General features: G+C 38.1%; 1 protein-coding gene and 1 long non-coding RNA gene across 16 annotated transcripts in view; one reads left to right on the top strand and one right to left on the bottom strand.

The window, feature by feature from the left end:
* The window catches only part of EPHA6 (EPH receptor A6), a 517,785-nt gene extending 491,215 nt beyond the window's left edge, over window positions 1–26,570 (top strand). For 10 of the 12 annotated variants that reach the window (XM_067001793.1, XM_067001791.1, XM_067001836.1 and 7 more), the window contains 4 exons: window positions 6,684–6,833; window positions 16,125–16,318; window positions 18,630–18,779; window positions 21,386–26,570. In XM_067001793.1, coding sequence (XP_066857894.1) covers window positions 6,684–6,833; window positions 16,125–16,318; window positions 18,630–18,779; window positions 21,386–21,500 — 609 coding nt within the window. In that variant the 3' untranslated portion in view covers window positions 21,501–26,570. Of the gene's footprint in view, window positions 1–6,683; window positions 6,834–6,930; window positions 11,211–11,230; window positions 15,192–16,124; window positions 16,319–18,629; window positions 18,780–21,385 lie in introns of those variants that run through there. The other 2 variants (XM_067001805.1, XM_067001811.1) reach the window with 2 other exon arrangements.
* The window catches only part of LOC106039588 (uncharacterized), a 34,768-nt gene that overhangs the window by 448 nt on the left and 7,748 nt on the right, over window positions 1–26,572 (bottom strand). For 2 of the 4 annotated variants that reach the window (XR_007166051.2, XR_007166053.2), the window contains one exon: window positions 12,170–12,329. This is a non-coding gene — a long non-coding RNA (uncharacterized lncRNA). Of the gene's footprint in view, window positions 1–12,169; window positions 12,330–15,540; window positions 15,782–26,572 lie in introns of those variants that run through there. The other 2 variants (XR_007166050.2, XR_007166052.2) reach the window with 1 other exon arrangement.

The following is a 26,572-nucleotide window of genomic DNA, read 5'->3' as shown; positions in this document are numbered from 1 at the left end:
AAAAAAACTTCAGTGAACTTTCGGCTTTGGAGGACTGGAACTGTTCCCAGTTTCAACCACAGGCTCCTTTTGCTTGATCACTGGAATGAACTTTATTCGCTCGAAAATGAAAGAATATGCATTCTTAAAATAAATGGGTAAAAACCTTTGGTCTTTTAATGAGCACCTTGTAGATGAAGGCATCATGGCTAGCAAGGAAAGATATCTGTAGTATAGTTATTTACACAGACAAGATACAATGATGTCAACCACCTGCATTTGGTCACTTGCTGTATCTTTGTCATTGTATAAAGCTCTTTAAATTGCACTGTCAAGAAAACATGATCGCAGGACGGATGTAAGTGGTCAGAAATATTCAGTACCATTTCACTTATGTGGATTTTGAGGGTCAAAGCTATGCATTTTTATCAGACTTCTTATTAACTTTCAACCCAAGTGAAGATCAGTGCCTCAGAACAGGCAAGGGATTGCATGTTGAAGTGTTTTGTCTCGAAGGAAATACTACCACAGCTACTGATGAGAATTCCTGTTGTTTTATATAATGTTCCTAATTTCAGAATTCTTCAATATTTAGAAGAGTACTATAATACTTTAATTCTGTAGTGTTTGAACTTAGCAGTAGTCTTTATATAAAAGTCATTAGGGTAGGAGCCTTCACTCAGAGGGCGGTGAGGCACTGGCACAGGCTGCCCAGAGAAGCTGTGGATGCCCCATCCCAGGAGGTGTTCAAGGCCAGGTTAGATGGGGCCCTGAGCAGGCTGATCTAGTGCACAGCATCTTTGCCTATGGCAGGGGGGTTGGAACTAGGTGATCTTTGAGGACCCTTCCAGCCTGAGCCGTTCTATGATTCTATGAGATATCTGTTTTTCTGGAGTTTTTGTGTGTACGTGTACAACTAATGAATTCAGACTTGCTGATGGCCTTTAGGAAGATTAAATGACTGGTCGGGTGTAGTATTTTGGAGAAACATCCTGCTGTACCTCTAATCTTAATGCTAATTAATGTGAAGTGTTTCCGATGATCTGTGGACAATTTTTTCATTTTGGCTGTTTTAGTTCTGGCAATATCTTAAGTGCTGATTTTTCCCATCCACCAACAGCTTCCTCCACTTTGAAGACACAAATATACATGTGCTGTATGGGTTAATATTCACTAAAATGACATACTGTCAAAATCATAACTTATAAAAAATCGATAGTTAACTTTAGGGGAAATAAATCAAGTTCCACATATTTAACATTTTATTCAGGATTTTTTTCTTTTTTTCTTTTTTTTTTACCAGAGATTAAAAGGAAATCCTGTCTTTTTGAAATTTGGGGTGTTTTGTTTCAGTTCTGAGGGAAATGAAAGACTGGCAGAACTGGCTACAGTCAGCCAGAATGAAGGCAAATTCTGAAAAGCCTTTTCAGAACCTTTTCGCTATCCTGACGTGAAGTTTCTCTGATATTCCAATAGTGTCTATAGAATGTTGATAATACTGAATCATTCTAAATAATGATTTGAAAATGCTATATTCTGAGTATTTGTAACTTTGTGCATGAAAAACTTGATTCATATGCTCAAATAAAAGCATTGCTCCAGTAAAGTGGGGTAAGGCTTTTGTACAGAATGATGAATTATGTCCAATATTTAAAACTAATCTCTCGTTACTTTTGTCTCTCTTCACTCTGAAGTTCTTTTTCCCATTTCTGTCACATGGGGTGGAGAAAAAGACAGATACTACACTTGTGTCATGGAAAATTGCCCATTTCAGTAACATCATACATAAGAGAATAGTAAGTGACAGATACATAGGAACTTCTCTGCCAGATCAGACTAATGGTGCATGTAGTTCACTGCCTCTTGTCCTAGAAAGAGACAGTTCTAGGTGTCTGTGGATCTGGAACTGATGGGTTTGTGCCTCAGAATTTCATAAAACCTCAGTCACTTCTGTGACAGTCCCTCTGCATGTTCTGTCACTCAAGGGAAACAAGGAACAGACTTTCCAACAGAAATAGGTACTGTTTCACATCACTGTTAGTTCTGAGGACATCATGGGGCCTGATGCACAGTGTTTGTTTCTGGCAGCTTACGTGCATCACTGTCTTTGCACATCCATTAAGAGCTCGTAAATCTTACCTTCAATTTTATATCTGAGGTTTTCAGTGGAGTTGCTCCTTTCTTTAATTAGCTAGCAGGGTATGCCAAAAGTTCTGGGCATCTAACAGACTTCCTTCTTTGCTTCTTTGCCCTCTGTGTCGTTTTTCACATCAAGGATTTTGAGCTGATGTATCCTGACCTTCACCTTAGTGGAATAATGTGCTGTAGCTGCCAGTTACATTGTTCTGCTCCAGTGTTAAAACATGTTTAAATATTTAATTAAAGAAACTGTTCACGCCTCTTGTTTCTTTAAAAAGATGTCAACCATGTAAAAAAAAAAAATCAAATTGGAGATGGCAAAAAGGCAGAGTAAGGAATAGACTTTGCTGCCTGTTGGACAATACGTAATGGCAGTGTCAGTTGCTCACCAGTGTCTTTTCACATAGCAGATCATAAGCACTTTTTTGTTGTAAGCTCAAATAAGAGACAGCATTTTGGGAAGACTGTCTCTGATGCATTGCTTTAGGCAAAGAAAGGCTTTCTGTAACACATAAATCCAATTCTGTCATTAAACGTGTGGCAAACTGCTATTGCCAGCTCTACTGGGAAAGCCAGTGTCTGTGTAGGTGTGGGTGGGCAAGGGGGCAAATTTCATTTCAGGAGCTGATCTCTGAGCAGTTCTACACATGAAGCAATGTCAGCCTAATACTCTAATTCCAAGTGGATTCTTGACATTGCATAGTGAAATTACGTATTAAATGACAATCAAGAAAAATATCAGGAGCTAGACAGTATTCAGCAGGAAGTGTATGCAAAAAAGGATTATGCAAAAATTTTAATAATTTGAATTGCAGTGTTCGTGTTCTTTTACTATACGAAAAGAAAATTAGCTTGTCACTGGTGTCATTATTAATGTATGAGGTGAGGCAGAAATACAGCGTAGTTCCTAACACCACTTCTGTCCCTTCCCCTCTTCCCCACTCCCCAAACAACCCCCACCACCCCAAAAAAAAAAAAAAAAGAATAACAAAAAAAATAAAAAGCGTGCTCAAGGGCTTTCTGATACAGGGAGCTGTGACAGATTGCATTGCTGAAGTAGTAAAATTTAGATGGTTTATAAATTATTTTAACTTGAAGGTGGGGCATTGTATAAGCATAAGTATTTACTATATTCCTAATTAGATCAAAATATTAAAGGAAATGTCAGATATCAGTAACAGTGTTTATTACTCTAACCAGATACAGGAATTATATTTTTGGCTATTTTAAACCTTACGTGCCCTTCTGTTATGCATGAACAGCTATTACTATTGTTCAGTTATATATGTGTCTTAAGGTAGTCATATTGCAATCTCCACCTTTTGAATTATTTTCAAATAAATAAAACTTTTTTTTGCATAAAAAGATATTCTGCAAACATAATTAAGTGTTGAAATTTACATTTTTATGAATATTATGTCATGTTTGAGATGAATCCACTTAAAAGTTTTAGAGGTTTTGCTTCACTTTGTCATTAGGGCTAGCACAAAAGATTTTCTTTTGCATTACAACACTGAGCACATCTTTTGCCCTTGAACATGAACTGCCTTGAATTTTGTTAAGATGCTGTTCTCCATTCTCATTTTCACACTCAATGAGCCACTACTGTTTCAGTCCAAAACGGATCAGTCAGTAAAGCTGCATGATGAAACTAGTTACAGAGTCTAGTCAGATTCTTTGAAACTCATTTATATTTAGCCAGCAGTCCACAGGTTGAGCTGCAAAAGCTGCTCAAGATGACAACAGTGACTGCTTTTTTGAGTATAATTTGGGAATACATAATCAGATTGATGGAAAAAAAATTAAAAATTATTATGCGCATTGATATCCATATGATGTTAAATTGTTAACGTCAAATTTTGTAAAAATCCAAATGCTTTTTATTTGCGTATCTAGATTTGTGCTTTCCCTAAAAGTAGATTAAATGTAGGCTTTTTATTAAAATTAAAATACTGATACATGATTAATAAAAGTATGCAAAGTGGAAATGTAGGCTCACTGTAAATGTGTAGACTCATCCGTTTGTCATGATAAACAGTGTGAAAGTCTGACAATAACACGATCATTTAAACTGGTAGGTTTTTTTTCCACTATTATCTGCTGAGACTGTGATGAGGAAAGAAAATAAGGAATTTTTCTTTTTCATCCTCCCTCAAATGCTGTTGTAGCACTTCAGAAAGTATCCTAAATGGGCATAGAGCAAAAGGCAGCAAGGATTGTTTGCTGAGACTGGATTTAGAGGGTAAACTCTCATTGGTGTCCTACATCATTTGGCAGCCAGGATTAATATGCTATGATGAGGAAGAGCATTTAGGATTTTCAGGGTAGTGTCTCTTATTATATGGGTCAGCATGAATGTTGTGTACCTTACTAAAAATGCATGTGTCCAGGTCCAAAATAAGGAGGTAAGTGCTTACCGCAACACTGTGACTTAGGCTGGGAAAATATTTATTGTCCCCCCTGTAACCTGCAAAAGCCAGGGATCTGAGAATGGAATACATAAAATTGACAACAAAGTGTTTAAAAATAAAGGACTGCTTGATCCAGTAAAAAAATATAAGGCCCCAGACTGTGGTGCGAGGAGATATTTTTCCTCACTCCCCACTCGCTGTGATGAAGCATTCTCCACAGTTCAAGTGATTCTGGGGAAATCCTTCTGGTCGGGCAGCCCAGTGCGTTGTGTTCATCTGGGGCACACAATATTTAAATATTTAAATCTTCCACTGCCTAAGGAGGCCTGGGCTTACACATCCCACCAAAATACCATTGCAGTGAGACTGTGAGTCATCAAATGCCAAATGTTCTCATCTAATTTATTTAGAAATCAGGCTTGTCTTTCCATGGAGAATGTCCTATCATAAATCTCCTGTGGCATCCTGTTTTTTCCATTCTCGTACCCAAATGCATTTGTAATTGCTTCCCAAGTGGAACAGCTGTACCAGGGAGGGATGAGGAGCATCATCACACCCTGCAGCCATAACACGCGCTGGCTAGGGCCCGCTCAGGTATGGCAGCAGGGGTGGCATTAAGGTCTCTGCGTCTCACGCATCCCAGGTGAGTGAGCTGGTTATTGGATTAAAGAAAGTAAAATGGGGGCAGGTGGTATCTTGGGCAAAAATACAACACAGTGTTACCTTTATCTTACTGCTGTGAAAATCAGTAGGCAGTTTGCTACTGATGCCAACCAGACCTGTGTGAGGCCAAAATTGAGCAGGCAAAGGCTTTAAACAACCAGCTGCAAAAAATGTAAGCTCATGCAGAGGACTCTCTTAATTATCATACAACTTAAATGCTAACCGTACATTTTTCATCAGAAGGTGGCGGTCAGTGATGAGAAGTTACCTTTCTGGCACATCACTGCAGACACCAAGCTTTGCTTTTGAACACTTTCTGGTAGAAGAAGCATAATCGGAGTCAATTTTGCATCAGGCCTCAACAGCTCGCAGACAAATATTTTTGTGTATATTCAAAGCAAATTAACAGAGATTTGCATATTTGTTTTTAACTGTGGCTTCTCTTCAACTGCCAAACCGATGTTCTAGTTCATTTCTCCTTTTGTTTCTGTCAGAAATAAAATCATAACACTGAGCAGAGTCTATTACTGCTGGTTGAAAGCAACTCCTGCTAAGTTAGCTCAGCTCCACTGCCTGCCTCCTCCTACCATCTAGTGGCACCGTCAGCATACTGCTTGCTCACTCGACAACTTATTTGAAATTTTATGCAGAAAATGATAGTAAATACGTAGTTTTGAATTGAGAAATGGAGAAGAAACACTTGGTTGTGAAAAGGAAAAATAGTTTTTTGTACATAAACTATTTATGGGAGTATAGAACAGATGCAGTGAAGTAAATTAGTAATGTCAGAGAAAAATTCTGCATACTGTGGTCTCCGAAAGAGTAACTCAGGTTTGTAGATTGAATTCTTACCCCCATTTTTTTTGTGGTAGTACTTGAATTTTAAGTGGAAAGCTGCAGAACAAATTTATTCAATACCCTAAGAAAATGCCTACTAGAAACTAACTTGGTTTGCTATTTACCTGGACGTTTAAAGGGCACTAACAAAAAAATAAAATACATTATCAAGGGTAAAGAATAATAGAAAGGCTATAGTTTCCTTTCTGCTTATATAATTTTATTAAGTGCTTTGGGTATTCCCTTTTGCAGTAAATGTTTCTGTTTCCTTTGAAGAAAGAGATTAAATGTCAATTTATTAGGAATCTCAATTTTTTTGGTTTTTTTTTTTCAATCAAAAGGCATGTGACTATTTATATTGAAGGTTCTGACTAATTATATGCCCTTGAATGAACATGAATCATTTAAAAAGTGTTTTGTTCTCTGAACTGAGATTTTTTTCAAGAAGCACTGCTTTTGGTGAATTAGACTACAGACGAAACCAAATTTCTATCAGATTCTGAAAAAGGGTTATTTCTTCCTTTCCGCTTGCAGCAAATTGACAGAAGGCAGAACTTGGCATCTAGGATACCTTTTTTTTTTAAAAAAAAAAATATATATATATATATATTCTGTATTCCAGTCATATTGATACGTTGTCAACGTATTTTGCAGGGTGGAAAAATCCCCATACGGTGGACTGCTCCTGAAGCTATAGCTTACCGTAAGTTCTCTTCAGCAAGCGATGCATGGAGCTATGGGATTGTAATGTGGGAAGTGATGTCCTATGGTGAGAGGCCATACTGGGAGATGTCCAACCAGGATGTAAGTACTGCATAGGACTACTCTGCACGTTGTTGAAATGTTCCTTGAAAATGGTTGTCTTTCTCTTCCCTGCTTTGCTTTCTCATTCACTTTCTAGGCTGCAACCTCAACTTATCTAAATCAGCATAACTCTTATCAACGTCAATGGAATAGCTAATTTATGCAACCTGGAGACTTGGCCCTCTATTGCCAATACCTTGACTAGCTTCGTCCAAGGATTAAAGATGTATTACAAAGTCATAGGCAGCTTGCCAGGTTTTGATGCTGGATATATGTGGCTTTCATCCAAATCCCTGGGAATCTGCATCAGATATGCAATTTGATGCAGTTCTTAGTTAAGCTATAAATCAAAACTGGAGGGAAGACTGGAACTATTCTGATGATAAATTTGGCCCATTATCTCCATTACAGTCTGACAGTATCCTTCAATGGGCGTACACAGATAAATGCTAAAATAGTAAAGGTTAAGTTGCCATGAGGAATGTATTTGCAAATCCTCCTTTTTAAGAATTAAACACATTGCTTTCCTTAAAGACCAACTATAGGCTTAACCACAGTGCAGGATAATAGTCCTCCCTCTTAACAAAGTAATGCTGTTCTCTGACATATTTTTACAAAGCATGTGGCCAAATAAGCTTTCCCAATTAAAACACATATTTACATATTGTAACGTCGAAGGCTTGTCCTAGGAAATGTAGCATAGAAAGGGAGGAATGCCTTTTTTTCCACCACAGCTACGTTTTCACTCTGTTATTTGATGCGCCCCCATCACAGCTCAAGCTGGCATAGTCTTCCCACCAGCCATCAACCTCTATGTGAAAATGAAGAATATCTGCCAACCCATCTTAACCTCTCTGTGTGTCTAGAATACCTCTGCACTGGTTCTGAAGAGTTGACAAGACTTTTCCCAAATGCCTGTTTTTATATTGTTGCTAAGTTATTCAGCTGTTCAAGTCTGGTTGCTTGTTAAGGCTGATGAGTCATTTGGGGATAAGGATCTAAAAAAGATTTTCATTAAAAAACATAATTTTAGAGTGTTAAAAAAAATCAGAACTAAAGAACTAATACTAATAAAGCCTTATTTCCTTTGGATTTGTACTCCCTCGTACATATCCTACTTTTCTCCAACATTTCTCTTGTGAGTTTACCCTTTGGAATAAGATCACCTCTCCTGTACATCATTCTCCCCTAACAATGCCTACAGCCTCCACACCCTTTCCACACATCTAACAGACAGCAGCCCAGCTTCCTACTCTGCTCCTCAGTTAACAGCAGGTATGGGACAGTACGTGCTGTGCCTGGTTTTGAGCTACACACCAGTTGATAGACCGGGCAGTGGCAGCTGGTTGTCTGTCTGAAGACCACAATAAACCACTGAGCTGAGATGGACCTTTTTCTTCAGTGGAGACATTATTTTGGTACTGTTTGAACTCTAATCACATCAGATCTATTGTGAAATAAGCAGATACGCCCAGTAGGCTCGATTCTGTTTTCCACAGCTAGCAATCCATTAGCTTTTTAGATTGCCTAGTGTGACTAAGATCTCCACATGCATCTGATGCATCACATGCAGGAGACGCAAGTCCTTGAGGAACAACAGCTGAAAACCAGGCAGGATACTCAAGGAAGTCTAAAATTAAACACCTATACTTAGACGACTGAATTAAGCCTACTTTTCCCTGGGGCACAGTGTGTGATTCTGTGTATACATTTCTCACATATTTAAGTCTGTTTTGCACAACCAAATATATCAACAGCAAACCTTTTATTCTTCCCAGCTGCTGATTTTAACACAACATGTTTGATTTGATTGAAGTGGGCTAGTAGGTTCAAAGTTAATAAAAGAGGATGAATGGGCCAATGCAGGCTAACAACCAGCTGTTTCCTTGCCTGAACTGAGAACCACTTACCAGCTCCTGAACTGCCACAGCATACAAACACTAACTTATGGCAAACTGTCATTATTTTTCTTAAAATGCCACGTTGTAAGATGTGGTGTTTAGGAGCTCATTGCTAAAGAGTTAGGATGTCTCTTGCAGCCTTGAAATAGCAGAGGGTGCTATTTTTGAGCTATTCTTCCATTCAGAAACAAAGCTAAACACAGCCAAGGCAATATCAGCTTATTCATCATTCATATGCTGTTGCAAAACCTGATTACTCTGCATTGCATGCAATCAGCTTGTATCCAAATGCATGTCTATCCTCACATTTTCTGCCTTCCCAAACTAACAGATGCAATGGTTGGTTTCACTGTGAGCCTTCTGTTAAGGTGAGATGGAACAGAACATGAAACTGAGAAAAAGGCATTTGCGTATCATGAACAGCAAAGGCTGAGGGGCCTTTCAAGACTGTCTTGTCCGACACCGCTTGCTCAAGCAGGGTCAGCTAAAGCAGTTTGCTCAGGACCATCTCCCTCCTGGAGCATCCCCAAAGAGGGAGACTCCACAACCTCTCAGGACAGCCTGCGCCAGTTCTCAGTCACCATCACAGCAGAAAAGGATTGTCTCACGTTTTGATGGAATTTCATGTTTTTCAGTTTGTGCCCCCTGCCTCTTGTCCACACAGCAGTCGCTGAGCAGTAGGTAAAATGTCCACATGTGGCTTTACAAGTGAGGCTTACTGGGCAGTTACTTTTTCCCTTCCAACCCAATTAACTCTTCCTGGTCAAGGGATTATGCTAACCATAAATGCAGCAGTAGCTCACAGTCCTTTCTGCTCTTGCCTCTGAACATATCATGGGCGGCAGTCTTTTGCCTAGATTTCCTCACCGTGTAATTAGTATTTCACTTCTCACTTCCCTCTGCAGCACCCTGTTCATGTGGTTTTGGAGATTAATGAAGCCAGAAATACAAAGTCAGTCCTGCCGTGGTGCCTGGCTTCTGTGCAGTGCCTTGCAGCCAGTGCTTCCAGCTGCAGTGTCACCTCCCCATAAGTCTGTCTCCATCCCTCATCTTGCCACTCTGCTTATCTAGCTCTGGGTGATGGGTGGCCATGAGTGACAGCAACTTGCAGAGGTGTGAGGAAGAGAATGCTTTTCTGCTGCATCCTTGTGTCTCACTGTCATGCAATCTTGTGCTACCACATAGGGAATTTCAGTCTCTATTCCAGCTGTGAGTGATTTCATCTGGTCTTGAGTTAACTTTCTATGAGAAAGCCAGTTACCACTGTCTCTTTTACTTCTGTAATCATAATATTTCTCTTCACACTGGATCCATCACCAGCCCAGCCCTTGACTCTCACTGATGTTCCTGCCAACTGGGAATGGCGGGGGAGAGAGAAGGAGACTTCATCAAGTCTGTCTGACCCCACTCTTCACCTCCTTGTGGAAGGGTTTGAATAACTTGTAGGACCCTTACGTAGAGTCCAAGTGGCCAGGCTAGAGTCATACACAACACAGAAATTTATTCTACCTGTCTCCCTTTCTTTGAAGCAGGCTTCAAGCCTATCCTCTTTCTCTCTGTCAGAATCTACAAAGTATTTATTCAAGACTATGCCAGCAGCAATAATTCATTAGTGACCCTCTCCATTTAGGGCATATTAAATATTCTGCTTCAGCAGGAGGGTAACATTTAATCATTTGTACGTCCAAAATATAAGTATCTGTTAGCACAGAATAATGATGTGGGCCTTATGGATGCTGCTTACGTTAATGATGCGGACTCCTGAGAGCTCTCCCTGCAGTTCACCAAAGCATAGCACAAAGGACTCTCTCTCCAGAGCCCTGCCCACAGGCTTTCACTGCTGAAATGTTAACAGCAAGTACCTGTGACCTTCTAAGTATGTTTAGTGACTCTAAATGTCATTGTGAATTTTCAAGTTATTAGACATATTGTAAAGTTTACTTTGCTGGATGTTGGGACGTATGTTTTAGTACAGTAAGTTACCCTGAATTCACGTGAGCTTATTTTGCGGAAACAACAGGATTTTCCCAAAGGTCATTGATACTGTACACATGGCACAGGAAGTAACAGAGAGAGACATGCACTAACCAGGTTCATAAAAGACATATTATGCAAACGATTGTCTGTAAGGCCTATGTATAGTTACAGGTTCTGCAGCAGCAAAATATTTGGCATCATTAACATTACAAGAAATTATTTTCTGGAAATCGTGTTTTGGTCTTAATAAAACTTGGCTCTAGTTAGTGATGAGATACTTACAGACCAGGGTGGGTTTTTGTAGAGCAACAGAAGCAGTTTTCCACATATAAACTCCACAGGTCTGGAGTATTTTTTCACATACCATCTTGTAAATTGCTTTTCTTATTACTTTGGGAAATTAGTTCACTTTTTGGACCACGCTAAGTTGTGATTTTAGTGGAAGCAGCTGTCAGTTAAACATTCGCTTCTTACATGCATAACATGATAACAAACAATACACCGTTCCCCACCCAACAGGAGGAAATGGTAAGAGAAGACCGTTCAGCATTGTCTGGTGCCTCTTTGCCTCATGAACACACCTTCAGCCAGACGAGTAGTGGGGCTGAACTGCTTCTACCAAGGGTCTGCTTCTACCCTGTGTAACCCCTCGATCACAGTAATGAAAGAACCAAGAACACGCACAGGTAGCAAAGTGTCCAAGCTCATGCAAAGAGAAGTGTAAAAGTGATACCTGTCACCTAAATAAGCTCCATCTGATTTTCAGACTGTAGCTGTTCATACATATCCACCGGGGCAGTGCAAGCCAGAGAGACTCAACACCTTTGCAGATCAGGCATCCTCTGTTCATATTCTTATGCAGGGATTTGGAAGCTGAACTTTAGGCAACAGAGTTTGAAAATGTCTCTCATACATTTTTTAATACTGTACATGGTATAATGTAGAGGCTTGAAATGTTATTAGCTTTGAGAAATGTTCTTGTTTAAGTAAATAACCATTTTATTATTGTGGTAAGTCAGTTCAGACCTGTGTTGGTGCTGATTAATGCACTTCTTAGATGTGTGGCAGGCACCAGAGGTATCCATTAATTAGGGCTGCCGCACAGTCTGTCATGTCTTATTGCTTAATTAATAAACATTAGCTAAGATATTGAACTTTCCAAGGAAACTAGTGTACTGATGAACAGATTGTGCTAAGAGCCTGGCTTGCTAATGTTCGTGTGAGGAAAGGAAGATTTATTTTCCGTGCATTTGGTTTGTAGAACAGCTGTGAGTGAAGTCTACTGGGACACCTGTTAGAGGCCATTGTATAAATTATTGCATGTTGCAGAACTACAGTATTCCAAAAGAAAAAGAATATTTAATGGATTGTAATCAATAGGCAAGAAAACTACTGTAGCACACAGAATAAAAGTCCTTACACTGATGGCAGTTTCCTGTACTAGTAATAATAACTTACCCTAAAACTTTTCTTTGAATCCAGAGATATCAAAACACTTGGCAGGCACCTGGGATTGGCTCTGTACCATGAAGTGTGAGCAGCTGCCTATCTCTCCTGGTAGATTTTTCAGATGTCAGCAGGACACAGGGACAACATCCCTCTGGGCTTTGTTCTGCCTCTGTCTCATTAAAAAACCTGTCAGTTAGCTTTCAAAAGCAAAGTCTATATTACTGTTAATAATGAAACTATCAGAAAGATTATAGCTTTATTTTCAGATACCGTTTGTTGCCAATTTGAAATTATTTTTAAACTAAAGAATATATAAATTGTATGTAGTAGTCCATAAACATTTTCAGATATTTTTGTGTAATTAATATTTAATATTAACTTAGTCTTCAACCGTTACAGCTGCCTCTAACATCAAACAAAAATGACAAAATGTATTTAACAAACTCCAGTGATTGATATCATCTGCGTACAAAAATATATAAAAAGAATGTTCCCCTTTACGAACATAAAAGCCTGTGCATTTAAGAGCACTAAAATAATTAGTTAACTTTAAAAATACTCCCTTTCCCATATATTTTATATTCTCACTTGACAGAAAGATTTACTTGTAAAAACACCCTGCCCATTTTACTCACCTTAATGCTGACCCACAAGACCTACTAGTGAGTTTTAAACATCCTCATCACTGAAAAGAAACCTAAAGCTTTTTTTTTCCCAGTGTTTGATTGCAGTATGGAATATTTGAATGTTTTACTGCTTTTCATATCCATCAAGCATTCATCACAAAACCAGAACAAGAGAGCAGTAATCAGCCTTTTTGTTAGCAGACTGAGGGCTTGGTGTGTACTGAAACTAAGCTCATGTTCATATTCTTTCAGGCTGAACTTGATGGCACATAGATTTGCTAATGTGCAAAGACTTGCACTGATTGCTAGAGCTTTTTCTATATCCTTCTTGTAGATACAAACACTTAGCCCCTTTCATGATTAATGTGGTGCTGCTTCAACCTTCAAGCTGTTGAGAAAAAATGCATTTAAAATGTATTAAAATATATAATCTTTGCATACTAAATAATTCATATATTACCCAGAAAAATTTAATGCTTCTCCTCCTCGTAGTTGTTTGGATATCTAATTCCTCTGTTCAGAAATAGGTGATATGCAAGTAGCAAAGTGAGTAGAGAATACTGAATTTAAAAGCTCCAGTTCTTCCTTTGACACTCGACTCCCACTGCAGAATTCACCACCTCTCATCACATCTACTCTACTTCTTCAACTCTAAAAATAATGCCTGCCTCACAGTGATACTAATGAGCAATATTTACAGTTTATTTTTAAAACATTCTTGTATCAATGAGAAATTGTAATTATCCCAGTAACAGCTGGCATTTCCCTTTATACAGAAATGTTCCTTTTGAACAAGAGAGGAAACAAAATGGGCTATAACTTCTTTTTCAAAGACATCATGAAATAGAGTGTGTCAGAGAAAATATAATGTCTGCAAAATTGTGGCTGCGTTTGCTTTTTTCCTGAATAATTTATTTCAGAAAAACCTCTTCAGCTCTCCATTGTTGTGTCAAGCAAATGCTATACGTCCAATAAAAGAAGAGAAGCTTTTCCTTTCCCTTAAAAACAGAAAACATTTCAGAAATTCATCATTTGCAGTGGGTAGAGTTAAATGTAAAGACTATGATATCTGCATTTCTGGGCTTCGGAAGATTGCAGCTTCAATGACAAGTAACACCTCAGCTATACCCCGTAGTATAATAAGCACCTAGGTTTTATGAAGCCACGTCTGACAGACTGCTCGAGATACTAGATTATTGGCAGTTTTGTGAATAACATTTTGTGCATGGTGGATTGAATTTCATCCACCCTGAGTCTGTAACGGGAGCGTCTGAGAGCATATTCCATGGTAAGGAGGCTTGGAGGAGATATTTCTCTGGCAGCCTGATGGTATTTTTTTCCGAGAGCAGCCGTTTTGGCAACCCAGATTTTGGAGCGTTGAGGTAAATCCCAGGGAGATAAGTAGCCAGGAAGGCAGGTGGAAGCATTATCATATTGACCTATAATTTACCGGTAGATGTCACCGCCGTATGTGCGTGGCTAGCCCCATCTGTATGCGTGTGTCTGTCAGTACTCACAGGTGCATAAAATTCAGAGATCTCTGTGGCAAATTATACTGCCTTTTGAGTGGCCTGTCCTCCTGAGGGCTGCCACTGATGGCTTTGAAACTTACCCATAGAAATCCAATTCCCCGTGGTGTTGAAACACATTTTTCATGCATATGTGTTTCTGCCAGGGTACAAGGGGGCTGTATACTGTAGGATCAAGTCACCTCATTTTAGAAAACTCAGGCACCCCGCTGTGTACAGTAACAAGATTCTTGTTCCATTCTCTGCCATGCCATAAAGGGGAGCTGAGGTCCTAATGTGGCTTCATTACTGTTATGTATTTGCATAATGCTTGCAGCATAAGCATTAGGCATTGCTAAACAGAGCCAACAACATTAATTCAGAATTCAAAAAAAAAAAAAAGGAGGATATATTCTAGGGTAATGAGACTGAATATATTGAAGCTACAGCTAGTGCTATAAAACATTGATTTGCTGTAAATAGCTTAATGCACCCCCTTCCAGCTGCATTAATATGTCTGCAGCATATACATATATCTGCGTGAAAATGATAAATGTCTCCTTAAAGCAGAGTGGGTATAAATGCAGTAGGTATGTTTCTCATAAGTGCGCTGTATTATTATAAATATTGTGTACAATCATGTGTACTTCAAAGACCATTTAGCATTACTTGGATTTTTCTGTGGAAGGATTATATGCGTGTGGTAGGGTTGGTTTTTTCCTAGCTTTGTTTTTGATCAACTGTATATTATCTTTCCATTCTTTTACATACAAGAAAGCACAATTCCGTTATTTCTGTCAACATCCCCACTGCTACCGTCATCATTCATTGCAGAATCTAGTGAGCAAAAAACCTCTTGGTTTTTAAACTTACATAAAAAATCCTGCCAAATTTTCATGGACCTTACCTGGTTTTGCTGCTTCCTATCATGCTGCTAATGTATTTCCAGACAATATTATTTATTATCTGTTTTACTAAAAATAAGCTTCCAATCAAATGTAATTTTTCATGCATGTCCTTCATCTATAACATCAAATCAGTTTCTTTCTAATTCCAGTGTTTTCCCACATCTACTGAATCTGAAAGTTTTACTCACTTTAGGGTACACAATATAAACCAGAATTTCATTTCATTTCATTTTATTATTTTATTTTATTTTATTTTATTTTATTTTATTTTATTTTATTTTATTTTATTTTATTTTATTTTATTTTATCATAAATAGCTTGGATGTTCAGTTTTTTTGAGAAAGGCTGTGCAAAATAATGTTGTGCTTTGTTGTAATTCTGTGCGAGACGTTGAACTGAATTAGTTGTACTCTAAAGATCAGTAGAAGCATATGATCAGCAAGTGAATTTGTGGGATGCTCCAGTGTGCATTTGTAGTGCAACATGTTGTCAGGATGCAAATATTAGAGCATCCCAGTATGCAGAGACCATTTGAGGTTAGTTTTGTGGCCCTGTGACTCCATTCACTACAACATCAACCTGCAGGTGGAAGAAAAAGACAGCGATATTTACTAGCTCTTTCCCCCTCCTTTCTTGGATGGTCAGAGTCTAAAAAAGAATCCACTGTTTCATATCCCAAAAAAATATTTCGCACGCATCATGGGGCGTACTTTCGTGATTGATGCTCTGCTTGAGCCCACCTACAGAGAGCATCAGTCACACTCCTGCTAGCCCTGATTTGCCGAGTGATGCTCCAGCGATGCATAAAGTGAGGGTGGCTGTACCATTAAGTGTTATCACTGGTTTCTAATTTTCAATTTTACACTGTCTTTTCAGCATTTAACTGTAATGCCCTGTAATCATATACATTTTATTTCTTCAGGTTATCCTGTCTATTGAAGAAGGCTATAGGCTTCCAGCTCCCATGGGCTGCCCAGCTTCTCTTCACCAACTAATGCTTCACTGCTGGCAAAAGGAGAGGAACCACCGTCCAAAATTTAGTGATATCGTCAGCTTCCTAGACAAACTGATCCGCAATCCAAGCACCCTTCATACCCTAGTGGAGGATGTACTTGTGTAAGAACATATTCAGCACTTTCCCCTTGAATATGCCATGGTGGCCATCATTAGATGTTTTAGAGTATGAGGCAGGAGTGGGAGAGAGTGGCAAAGTTCTGAATTGACAGTGTTACGGGGGTTTCAAATAATTTTGAGCCCCTTTAGAGGTTTGTTTTATTCTTGACACGCTGTTGCAAAAGGACGTTTTTTCTCAAGCCACAAAAATTACACTGGGCAATTTTCTTTTTTTTATTTTTATGAGCTCTTTTCACTGTCTATCTTTAATCTTTGGGAATCTTTGTTCACTGCTTTGGTGCTTTTCCTAAGTGTTTTTCTGTTTGTACTTTTGTTTGTTTGTTTGTTTGTTTTTCCTTCTCCATTTATTACCTTCAGCCTCCATCTGACAATGCTCTAGCAATTTCTGAAGTGCCTTGGAGTAACAGAAAGTTTCTGCAGAAGAATGGCACAGGTGACCAAACAGAGATTACACTGTTACCATTGTACAGCAAATTTTTGATGGTGTTGTCCAAAGCTTTTTCTGGTAATCATATTACAGAAATGAATGCAGCCACAGGAGAGGAAAGGCCATAGTTGAACACTTTTCAACTTTTGCAAGCTTAGTAATCTAAGCTGTGCCTGGGTAGCAGCTGAAATGAGTGAAGTTACAGCTGGCCTCACTGACCTCATTATCTGAAATATACCTTGAGATAAATGTCTTTTCTCGGAGATCCCCTGGGCTTATAAGGGATTCTCAGTGCCCAGGTGAGTCTTGCTAAGAACCTCAGTGGGATAAAAGATGCGTGATAGTGCTTGGAGAAGGGATGAGAGATAGGGAAAAGACTGAGGCTGGTATCTTGCTGTGAAGGGAGTGGTTTCTAGGAATACCTAGTAGGCTACAGCCATTCCACCTACCACAGACTGGAGTGGCTTGTGGGATTTAATGTCCATGTACAAGATTTAGTGGCCTCTTGCTTTACATATATGTGTGTGTGCATGTAAATATATGCATATCACTTTTTACTTGTACATGGGTCACTTTATTTAGCATCAAAGTGATGCATTTTTTACTTATTTTTTAAAAACATTACTTAAGGTTCTAAGATTTTAAGACTCATGCAGATGATCTTTTATTGTGCTCACCTGTTTGGGAAAGTTTTTCCATTCATTCAGAAGTGTTTGATGCAGTTAATCTGAATACTTACTGTGTTACTATTAATTAAAAAGATCAGCAGTTATGCTATAGGAATTGTACTATCTTAGAATAAATCAGATTGTAAGGGACCTCTGTAGGTCTGTAATCTAGCCTTGTACCTGACAGGGTTCTCCAGACTTTATCTCTGTATAATTCTGATGATATGAATGAAAATCCATGTGTTTAATGTATTCAGATGTGTGGTTGAAACTCCACGTTAAGATACTAGGGTGTGTTGCCTCCTACGTTATACATAAGTTATATTCCATCACTTAATGTTAGCTGGATTTTGCTGGAAACAAAAAATTATATATATAGAATAAATTATATCTTCCTTCTAAAGTCTACTATAAAGCTTTTATACATAGCTGTATGCTTTTTTGCATTCTGTTGCTACAGTTTCTCCACACAAAACGTACAAAGTCTGTGGAAGTTGTGAGCCCTTACCAGCATGGTGCACAGTGAAAGACTGGAAATGCATGTCCCCTGATTGCTTTTTTTCCATCTTTCCATTTCAGTTGCAACAACAGTAGGGAAAAGAAGTGAAACAGAAACTCAACTAAATTAGCTCCTTCATTTTTATTTGCTATGCTGTATAATTCTGTGTAAAAGCAAAGATATAAAATGTTCTTGCTTTTTTAGGTTTAGTTTTGTAGCTGCTACAAACAGTGTTCACATTGCATAATGATATAGCAATAAGGAGCCATTAGTATTACTTTACAGAAAAATGTAAAAATCATCTTGCAGTATGTTAATATTATTAAATTGCATCTAACATTAAATTTTGTTTTCTCCCTATTTCAACTACTGTATTTACAAACAATTACCATCCTGAACATGTAAGAACTGCAAACAAACACTGTGGTAACAATAAGAACAGTGGCATGGGTGTGCTCCTTTTTGTTACTAAGTTGCAGTGCTTTTAAAAAAATGTATTGTTTAAGTGAAACTTTGCACACTAACATGATTCGTAAGCTTTAGACAAGGGGTTAAAGAGAACCTCAGTTAAGAACTGACCTTTACATCTCAGGGTTCCCATTCATTCCTTCTGCCTTTTATTAAAAATAATGTCTACCTGAGTAAACCAAGCATCATATTTTATATTGCTTTGGTGACCTTTGCATTTTATTTCTACAGAATGCCAGATTCACCTGGTGAAGTTCCAGAATATCCTTTGTTTGTTTCAGTTAGTGATTGGCTGGACTCCATAAAAATGGGTCAGTATAAAAATAACTTCATGGCAGCAGGTTTCACAACTTTGGATATGGTTTCAAGAATGAGCATTGAGTAAGTATGTAATCTACTGTTCCTGTAGTGACTAATCTGAATTTGTTTGGATGCTGCAGTGACATAATTATTCTGATGCGTGGAACACCACTTTCATTTCCTTTCATACCTAAGCTAATAAAAGACAAATGCAGCTTTTACCAAAACAATGAAAGATAAAGTTGTGATTAGACATCAGGAGGTTCATTCTCTGACCATACTACGTGCTAGCAAAGCTTAGGCAATAAACATCCTTAAATGTTTCCTGGGTAATCAGTTTTGATCTAGACCACTGAAATCAGTAGCAAAATGTTTTCTTACTTTGCTGTGAACATCATCAAGCCCAAGTGATTCCTCACGTGGAAGTTGTTCCATACCTTTCTGCCTTTTTTCAGCCAACTTCAATTTCATTACATTTTTTAAATGAAAACACAGGTTTGGGCAAACTACGGATTAGTATGGTAGCATAATGATATTGCTATGAGAGCTATGTTGCTCTCCATTCCCTTTGCATTCATTCCTGATCTTTTATGTGATGCTGGGACTTACCTGTGTTAACAATGGTAATTGTCAGTTTAGATTCAGGAATTTTACACATGAAGTTAGAACTGGTTTTCTACCACGTGTATCACTTTACGTTCACCTACACAGAATTTCGTCTACTGTTTTATGGCACAGTCAGTCTTAGATCTTTCTAGAACTCTTCACAGCTGGCCCTTTCCCTTGCTGCCCTGAATAATTCAGTCTCACCAACTGACTTTTTAACCTCTTTGCTCACCTGTTTTTCCAGACCATTTACTGATTTGTTGAACGGTAATGTTCATCATTATCCCAGCATAGGTCCCTGCAGATTTTCACTGATGACTCCATTGTAAAAACTGACAATTTGCTCTTAACCTCCTATCTTTTAACCAGTTATTTATTCATGGGAAGACTTTCTTATGACACAGCTCATTTTCTGTATAAACTTTTGATGAGGAACCTTCTCTAATGACTTTGGAAATCCAAGTAGAGTGTATCAAGTGGATCACCTTCATCCATATGCATGCTGACTCCTCCATAGGAAGCAATTAACTTTATAAACAGGACTTTTCTTTGCAAAAGCTGTAGCGACTCTTCAAGTGATCATTTGCCCAGGCATCTACTAATTTTATTCCTTATTGTGGTTTCTACTCTACCCTTTAATGATTACAGGTTCACAGGTCTGTAGTTCCTCAGACCTCCTCTGGAAGCTTTTTATTTTGTCTGACACCACTCTCGATGCCTCAGGCACTAATAAATGTTTAAGCAAATGGAATGAGCTGATATCTCTCTCCCTCACATCCCTATCAGTATTTCCACTATTTTATCCTTGAGATCCTGTAAAACTCTTGACTAAGTACAGTCTTGTTCTGAAGATGCTGCTTGTTTTTTTCAGTTTGTCCCATAATGTTTCTGGCAGTCACTTCCACTTCTGACAGATCTTCTGACAAGTCCCCCATAACTGGCTCTGTGAGTCACTCTCTTCCACAGTGAATGTCAACACAAATAATTGTTTAGTGGCCAGTCTTTCAGTGCTCTTTTATATCCCAATTAAAATTAGACTCTGTGGGCATGCTGACTGGCTTCTTTTACCCCATGAGTTTACAGAAAGTTTTATTGCAAGCTTTATTTTTGAAGTGCCTTTGGCTGGTTGTTCCTCAAGCTCTGTTTTGTCTGCCTTGCAGTGTTTTTACTGATAGTCTGCTTAAGGTTATCATCCTTTCTACTCTTCTCTTTCAGATAACACTTCAGATTTACAAAAGATTCCTTCTTTCTTCAGATAACCTTTCTGACCCTTAGCCTGCTACCTTCTTTCTGAGTTTTGTTAAGTCTTTCTTGATAAGTGCTATGCGTTGTTCCTGCATTTCTAACCACCACCCCACCTGCAAAGGTTTATTCTCCTTGCTGCTGCTTTTAGGCTTTTACGATGCTCAATATTTTTTGCATAGTCCCTGCTGATCTTAAGTGTTGTATGTTATCCTCCATGTGGATGTTAAGCCTAAGTACATAACAGTTGCTGCTATCTACTGGCTCTTCATCTGCAGGATAGAGACAGGTATCTTGAACTGAAAATGTGAAACTCATAAGGGTCGTGCCTCAACCCATGAGATGCTTTACTAGCTATAATTGTAAAACAATTTTTGAGGATATCTAAACATGCAATGTCAATGCCATGTCCCATTGTGGGGTTAGTACAATTGACAGGGCATAACTGAAGCTTCCTGCCCTCACCACCTCTGTAATCTTTCTCAGTGTATTGAAAATGGTGTTTAGATGACAGCCAAACGGGTGGCTTGTGCTGGATGCTAAGGGCTGTTGACTTCATTCCTGACAGAGTCAGGCTCTGCAGGTGTGGCACCTGCTCTGGGATGGAGGGCTGGACGAGATGAAGGAAAACTGGAAGGGAAATTCTTAAATGGCACTTTTTTTTTCCTTTTAATTTGAAATTGACAAATACAGAAAACTTGAACATCTGCAGCATTCTTGTTTGTCCCACTCAGGAAAGTAAACTGTCCTTAAGCAGAGCAACTTGTCATATGTTTATATTCTTTGGGGACAAGAGTTTTTATATACTTGCATCCAAGATGAATTTTTTTATCTTGCAGTGACATTAGAAGAATTGGAGTTGTACTCATTGGACACCAGAGACGAATAGTCAGCAGTTTACAGACTTTGCGGTTACACATGATGCACATACAGGAGAAAGGATTTCATGTATGAAAGTACTGGAATCAACTGTGTTTTGTGCCTCAGCATTTCTAAAATGGAAAATATTCTCATTCTTCCCTTCTGCTCTTCCCAACTTCAAGAACTGCAGTCTCCTGGTTAGACTCTAAAAGTACTTCTATGTTAATGCTTCCAAACTGGAATTTTTAATCACACTGCATAGTTCCTCCGTCAGTTATCTGCCAATAAAATCCTGGCCTACTGCAAGACTCTTGCTACACATTGATGAATAACTCAGCATGGATGTGTAACTTTGTATAACAGTATTTGGGAAACTTTCATGAACTCACTTGAAAGTAGTAATCTATTTGGCCTGGTGTGGCTTCTTTATCGATGTATTTAGAGTTTGCTGGTAGATCAAAACGTATTTGACTTCTTTCATGTTCTGTGACCATGTAACTTCCAATACCAAATGTGCAATCAAGAAGTTTCACATAAATATTTATTTATCTCTTATTTTATCTCTTAATTAAATCCAAATGTATGGGTCTTATCGTTATATTACTTTATAATAGTTTAAATGCTGGTAAGCCGGTGCCTCAAAATGCTAGTATTGTTTGCAGAAATGACTGATGATTTTATATAGTGAGTTTTCATTATGTAGATAATTGGGAGAATAGTGAAAGAAATCTGCCTGAAATCTTCAGGTCCTTGATTCTGAATTACTTTAGCACTCGACACTTTTTATGCTTTAAATTTTAGATTAGGTTGGAAAATTTATTCATCTTTTGTATTCTTCACCACCCTAGACCTTTTTTAACACTCAGCATTTGCTTCTACTCTGTGGCAAATTGTCACCAGAAAACTGATTGTAATATTTCCATAACCACATGTAAAGCATGGTTTTCAGCTATGTTGTGGCCACATAGACTTCAGAAAGTTTTCTGTTCCAAAAATGCAGGCCTCCACAACTTGAACTCAACATGGCAGTAGACCTTAGAGGGTCAGCCATCAGTGGGGTGATATGTCTTATCCCACAGGAGCAGATCAGCTGTAGCATCATCCAATAGAGGGCAGTGGTACAGCCACAGACTAATGCTGGAAGTTACACTGTGGTATTCGATTATATTGTATGTAGGCAGAAAAGGAGACATAGGACAGCAGTGTAATAATATGTTGCCTTGAGTCTACTTCTAATTGCTTTTAGAAGTGAAAAGCAGACTCTGCTGAAATGCAGTTCTGGTTACCACGGGCCAGATCTTCATTTAGTACAAATATCTAAATGACATCGAAGATAATTACCTTTAGAACTCTTGAATAGCCATATTTACATGCAAGAAAATGGCTGCAAAGGCCTAACATAATATTTGTACCTCTCTAAGACTTACAGATTTCATTTTTTGATCAGACAATTAACACACTCGTGCTGGGCTACATTTCCAAACTTTTGCATGGGATATGCGCTACTAAGAGCCTGGGACATGAGTACATGTCTGCAAGCTGGAGAAGTCGCACACAGATCTACATGCATGTCACATGTAAATGGGGTACAGATGCTTTTGTTAATTTATACATGGTTTGGAGAACATTCTTAAGTTATGTGGCATTTCAATATACTTAAGCATTACAAATATTCAGTTAAATTGTGCATTTGAGTAATTAGTAATAATATATATGTACATCAAAATGAACTAACTTCTTTATGTAATCATAATAATATTTACTGCTTAATTTACAGATTGTAAATCAAATTGTATTTCCTGACTCTTGAAAAAGGCTGCTGATATATACCAGTGGCAAGAAGGAAGAGCAGAAAGCAACTCAGAAAAGATTATGCTTCCAACTGGTTCACAGAGTAGGACATGCAAGGCCTGATTCACTGTTGTTACTTTGTTTTGGAATAACTTCCTTAATTTACATGGGATAACAATAGTGAACTGAATAAATTTTCCTTTCTTCCATTAAAAAATAAAAATAAAAAATAGATTTAACTGAGGAACAAGTTTTCTAAAGATAAGGATTCACCAGTGTTCTACAATGCCAACTTGGTAAACATGTTTTAGAGAAGGGCGCTACCAGTCTTATACTGGCCACAGAGGTAATTTTATCAGCATGAGTAGTCCCACTGACCTCAGTAGGACTGTACCAGCATGTGTGTTTTGCAGGATCACAGGCCTTTAGAGGAGAAAAAAAAATTATTCTTGTTTGTGACTGTCACTTGAAAATTTCTGCCCCAATTCTACATTTGAATTTTTGTGTTGTTGTTGTTAAGGGTTCCCTTACAGAAAGAAAATCATACTTACCTGAAACCTTTTAAAAAGCAGTAACATCACAGGGTAATCTAAAACTCGCTTTTCCTTTCTTATTGTTTTCCATTTTGCCTGTCATTGCTTTCATGGCCAACAACATGACATCTGTGGAAGGAGCCTCTCTCATATTTAAACATATTACTGAGGAGGTATGAATCTGTTATTTGTCAGTGGGGTTTCAAAATTACTCATAACTAATGCAGACCATATGCGTGCACTTTTAAATTCTCCTTTGCACATTTATTCATTCCTGGTAGTGTGCATGCAAAGCAGTATGTTACATGCACACAACCTGGATATATTTCATGGAAATTAATTTCCAAACTTATCACACTACTGAAAATATATTTTCAATAGAAAAAATATAATAACAATATAAAAACATTTATTAATCAGATATATTTTTTATATAAACAAGAGTTTGGGTAACCAGAAAGGAAAGAAGAAGGGATTCTTTTGGTGAGGACATTTATTAAAAACATTGTACATCCAGGATTTTGTGGGTTCATATGGCTTTCGTTTCTGTTGTTGTGGAGGTGCAATATGACACTTTTATAGTAGTTACTTTGATCAGATTTACATTTGCTCCGTTTTGGAAACATTTTATTTGCTCTTGTTATGCTTCCAAGCCTACTCTTCCATGTTATTCAGCACAAAGAGAAGTGCTACTATTATGTCTGTTTAAGTGTCTTTTTGTTCATTTAAAAACAAACAAAAAAATATTCAAGAGAAAAAACAGGTGATGCTTCTCAAATGCGAGCCCAATTCTGTGCAAGCCACAAGTGTATATGTGAACTTAAAGTGTTTTTTTTGTTTGTTTTTTTTTTTAAGGGGATACTTTCTTCAGGTGAATATTACTCTAGTTATCCTGCATATTGCAGTGTGCAGTTACAGTTTAAACTTAACAAATTCAAGCAAATCTAGTACACTGGTTTTGAAAATCTGGCCAACATTGCACAGTGCTTCATGACTAAAAGTACTTGTTGAAATTTCACAAAATAAAATGTGCATGATATGCAAGAAAAAAAAAATTAAAATGTGGACTTAAGGAAATAGTTCTAAGTTAGTTATTTATAATAATAAAATAATATCCATGTATAGGTTTTTCTCACAGATCTGATATTTATCGAGAACAAACTCCATCTATTTGTACTGTTACCTCTACCTGTGTACCACTTAAGACTACAGAAGATAGCTTAAGTGAGGGCCTTGACTGCTGAACAGGAGAATGGGATTAGGGTCTCTTGGTCAACAAGGGCACTGCCCCAGCTATCCATCACGTGCCAACCACAGTGCTTCCAAATTTGACTGACAAGAAACTTGGATGTTCACGCAGCCAAGGGGGGCAGTCATCTAACATGGAAGCCATGTCAGTCATCCTTACTCAAGCCATCTTCATGTGTCAGTCAGAGCCCTGGGACCTATTGAGGGGAATTCTCATCACCTAATTTTAGAGGTCTGCATGTGAGCTAGTCATCTGAAGCTCTGTTTTAATCAATGAAGAGAGCTGGGCCTTGCAGTATTCATATACTGACAAATGTCATCTGGCAAACGTAGTTATTTACTTTTGGGTGAGATGAATTGTGTCAGAGAAGCACGCAAGACCAGAATGACTAGCTCATATACAGGCATCTGTTTAGTCAGATGAATCTCATGCATTGACTGTATTTAGTATTTGTGCTGAACCTTTGAAAAAGAGAGGACCTCATCTGTAATGCTGGTGTTAAAATTAAACAACAGCAGATTTAGTAGACTTTGCCCATGAGCTGTTTGCATACTCTTTGGAATTATTGAGAAGCAATGCGACTCCATGGAGGAGAATTGAGCTATATAATTTAAATTTTTCTTAAACCTAAGTAACCTTTTTTGTTTCCCATGAATATAAATTCAGTACTTGTCTAATAAAAGCTTAGGTGCATGCTGTGGTTTAATACATCAGGATCAGGCAATCCTGTAACTGCAAACAGTACACTAAACAATGAATTCAAATAACTTAATTGCTCTTGACAAAGCGTTCTGCGTCTGAAGTCGTATTAAGGATTAGCTAGTTTATTCTGATACGGAACTCATAGACGGTAGTACTTTGATTTTTTGTAATTTAAGACTGACTTTCCATTTTCCATTTTTATAGATATGATGAACCTAATCCTGGGCTCCATTAAATTCATTTTCAATGCAGATTCATGCATGGCCCAAATGTGTGCCATAAGTAACATACAGATGCCCTTTATTCAGATGTAGTACATTTACTATGTGGAACACCTGGGACTGTGGAGGTGCCTAGTAAGAGTGTGTTTACCACAGCAATTTTGATGTTAGAACAACCCCACGGGACTATGTCAAACACCAAGGCAAAGCAGCATAGAATGTACTTTAACTTGTAGTGAAGGCCAGTTACTGAATTTCAGCTGGCCCCACTGCAAATTGAAGCCTGTATTTAGCTATTGTAACTCAGCTGATGGAGTGATTCTCCAGGGCACATCCAGGCAGCCGAGAATTTCTCTTTATGAATGCAGGATACCTGTAACTACTCCTTCATGGGCTCAGTCTGTCTTGGCATATGTCCTGCATGGAGTGGGAAGGAGGGCTCACTTCTAATCCAGTCCAACACATCTCTTAGAGTAGCAAAGGCCAGAATAACCTTAAAAAGGCTCTATTGCATCTTCTAGGAAAAGTATTAAAATAGCGATACTTCATTTATCGTAGCATTTGCACATGGTTGAAGAGCACTGTATTCTGTTAAACTGTTTTCTTCAGGAATACCCTTGCTCACCAACTGTAATTGATCTTTCCTGAATAAATGGCAAAGATAATCTA

Source organism: Anser cygnoides, chromosome 1 (assembly GCF_040182565.1).
Source record: "Anser cygnoides isolate HZ-2024a breed goose chromosome 1, Taihu_goose_T2T_genome, whole genome shotgun sequence".
Classification (NCBI taxonomy): Eukaryota; Metazoa; Chordata; class Aves; order Anseriformes; family Anatidae; genus Anser; species Anser cygnoides.
Note: the sequence above shows the minus strand (reverse complement) of the source record. Positions and strands in the feature narration are given on the sequence as shown.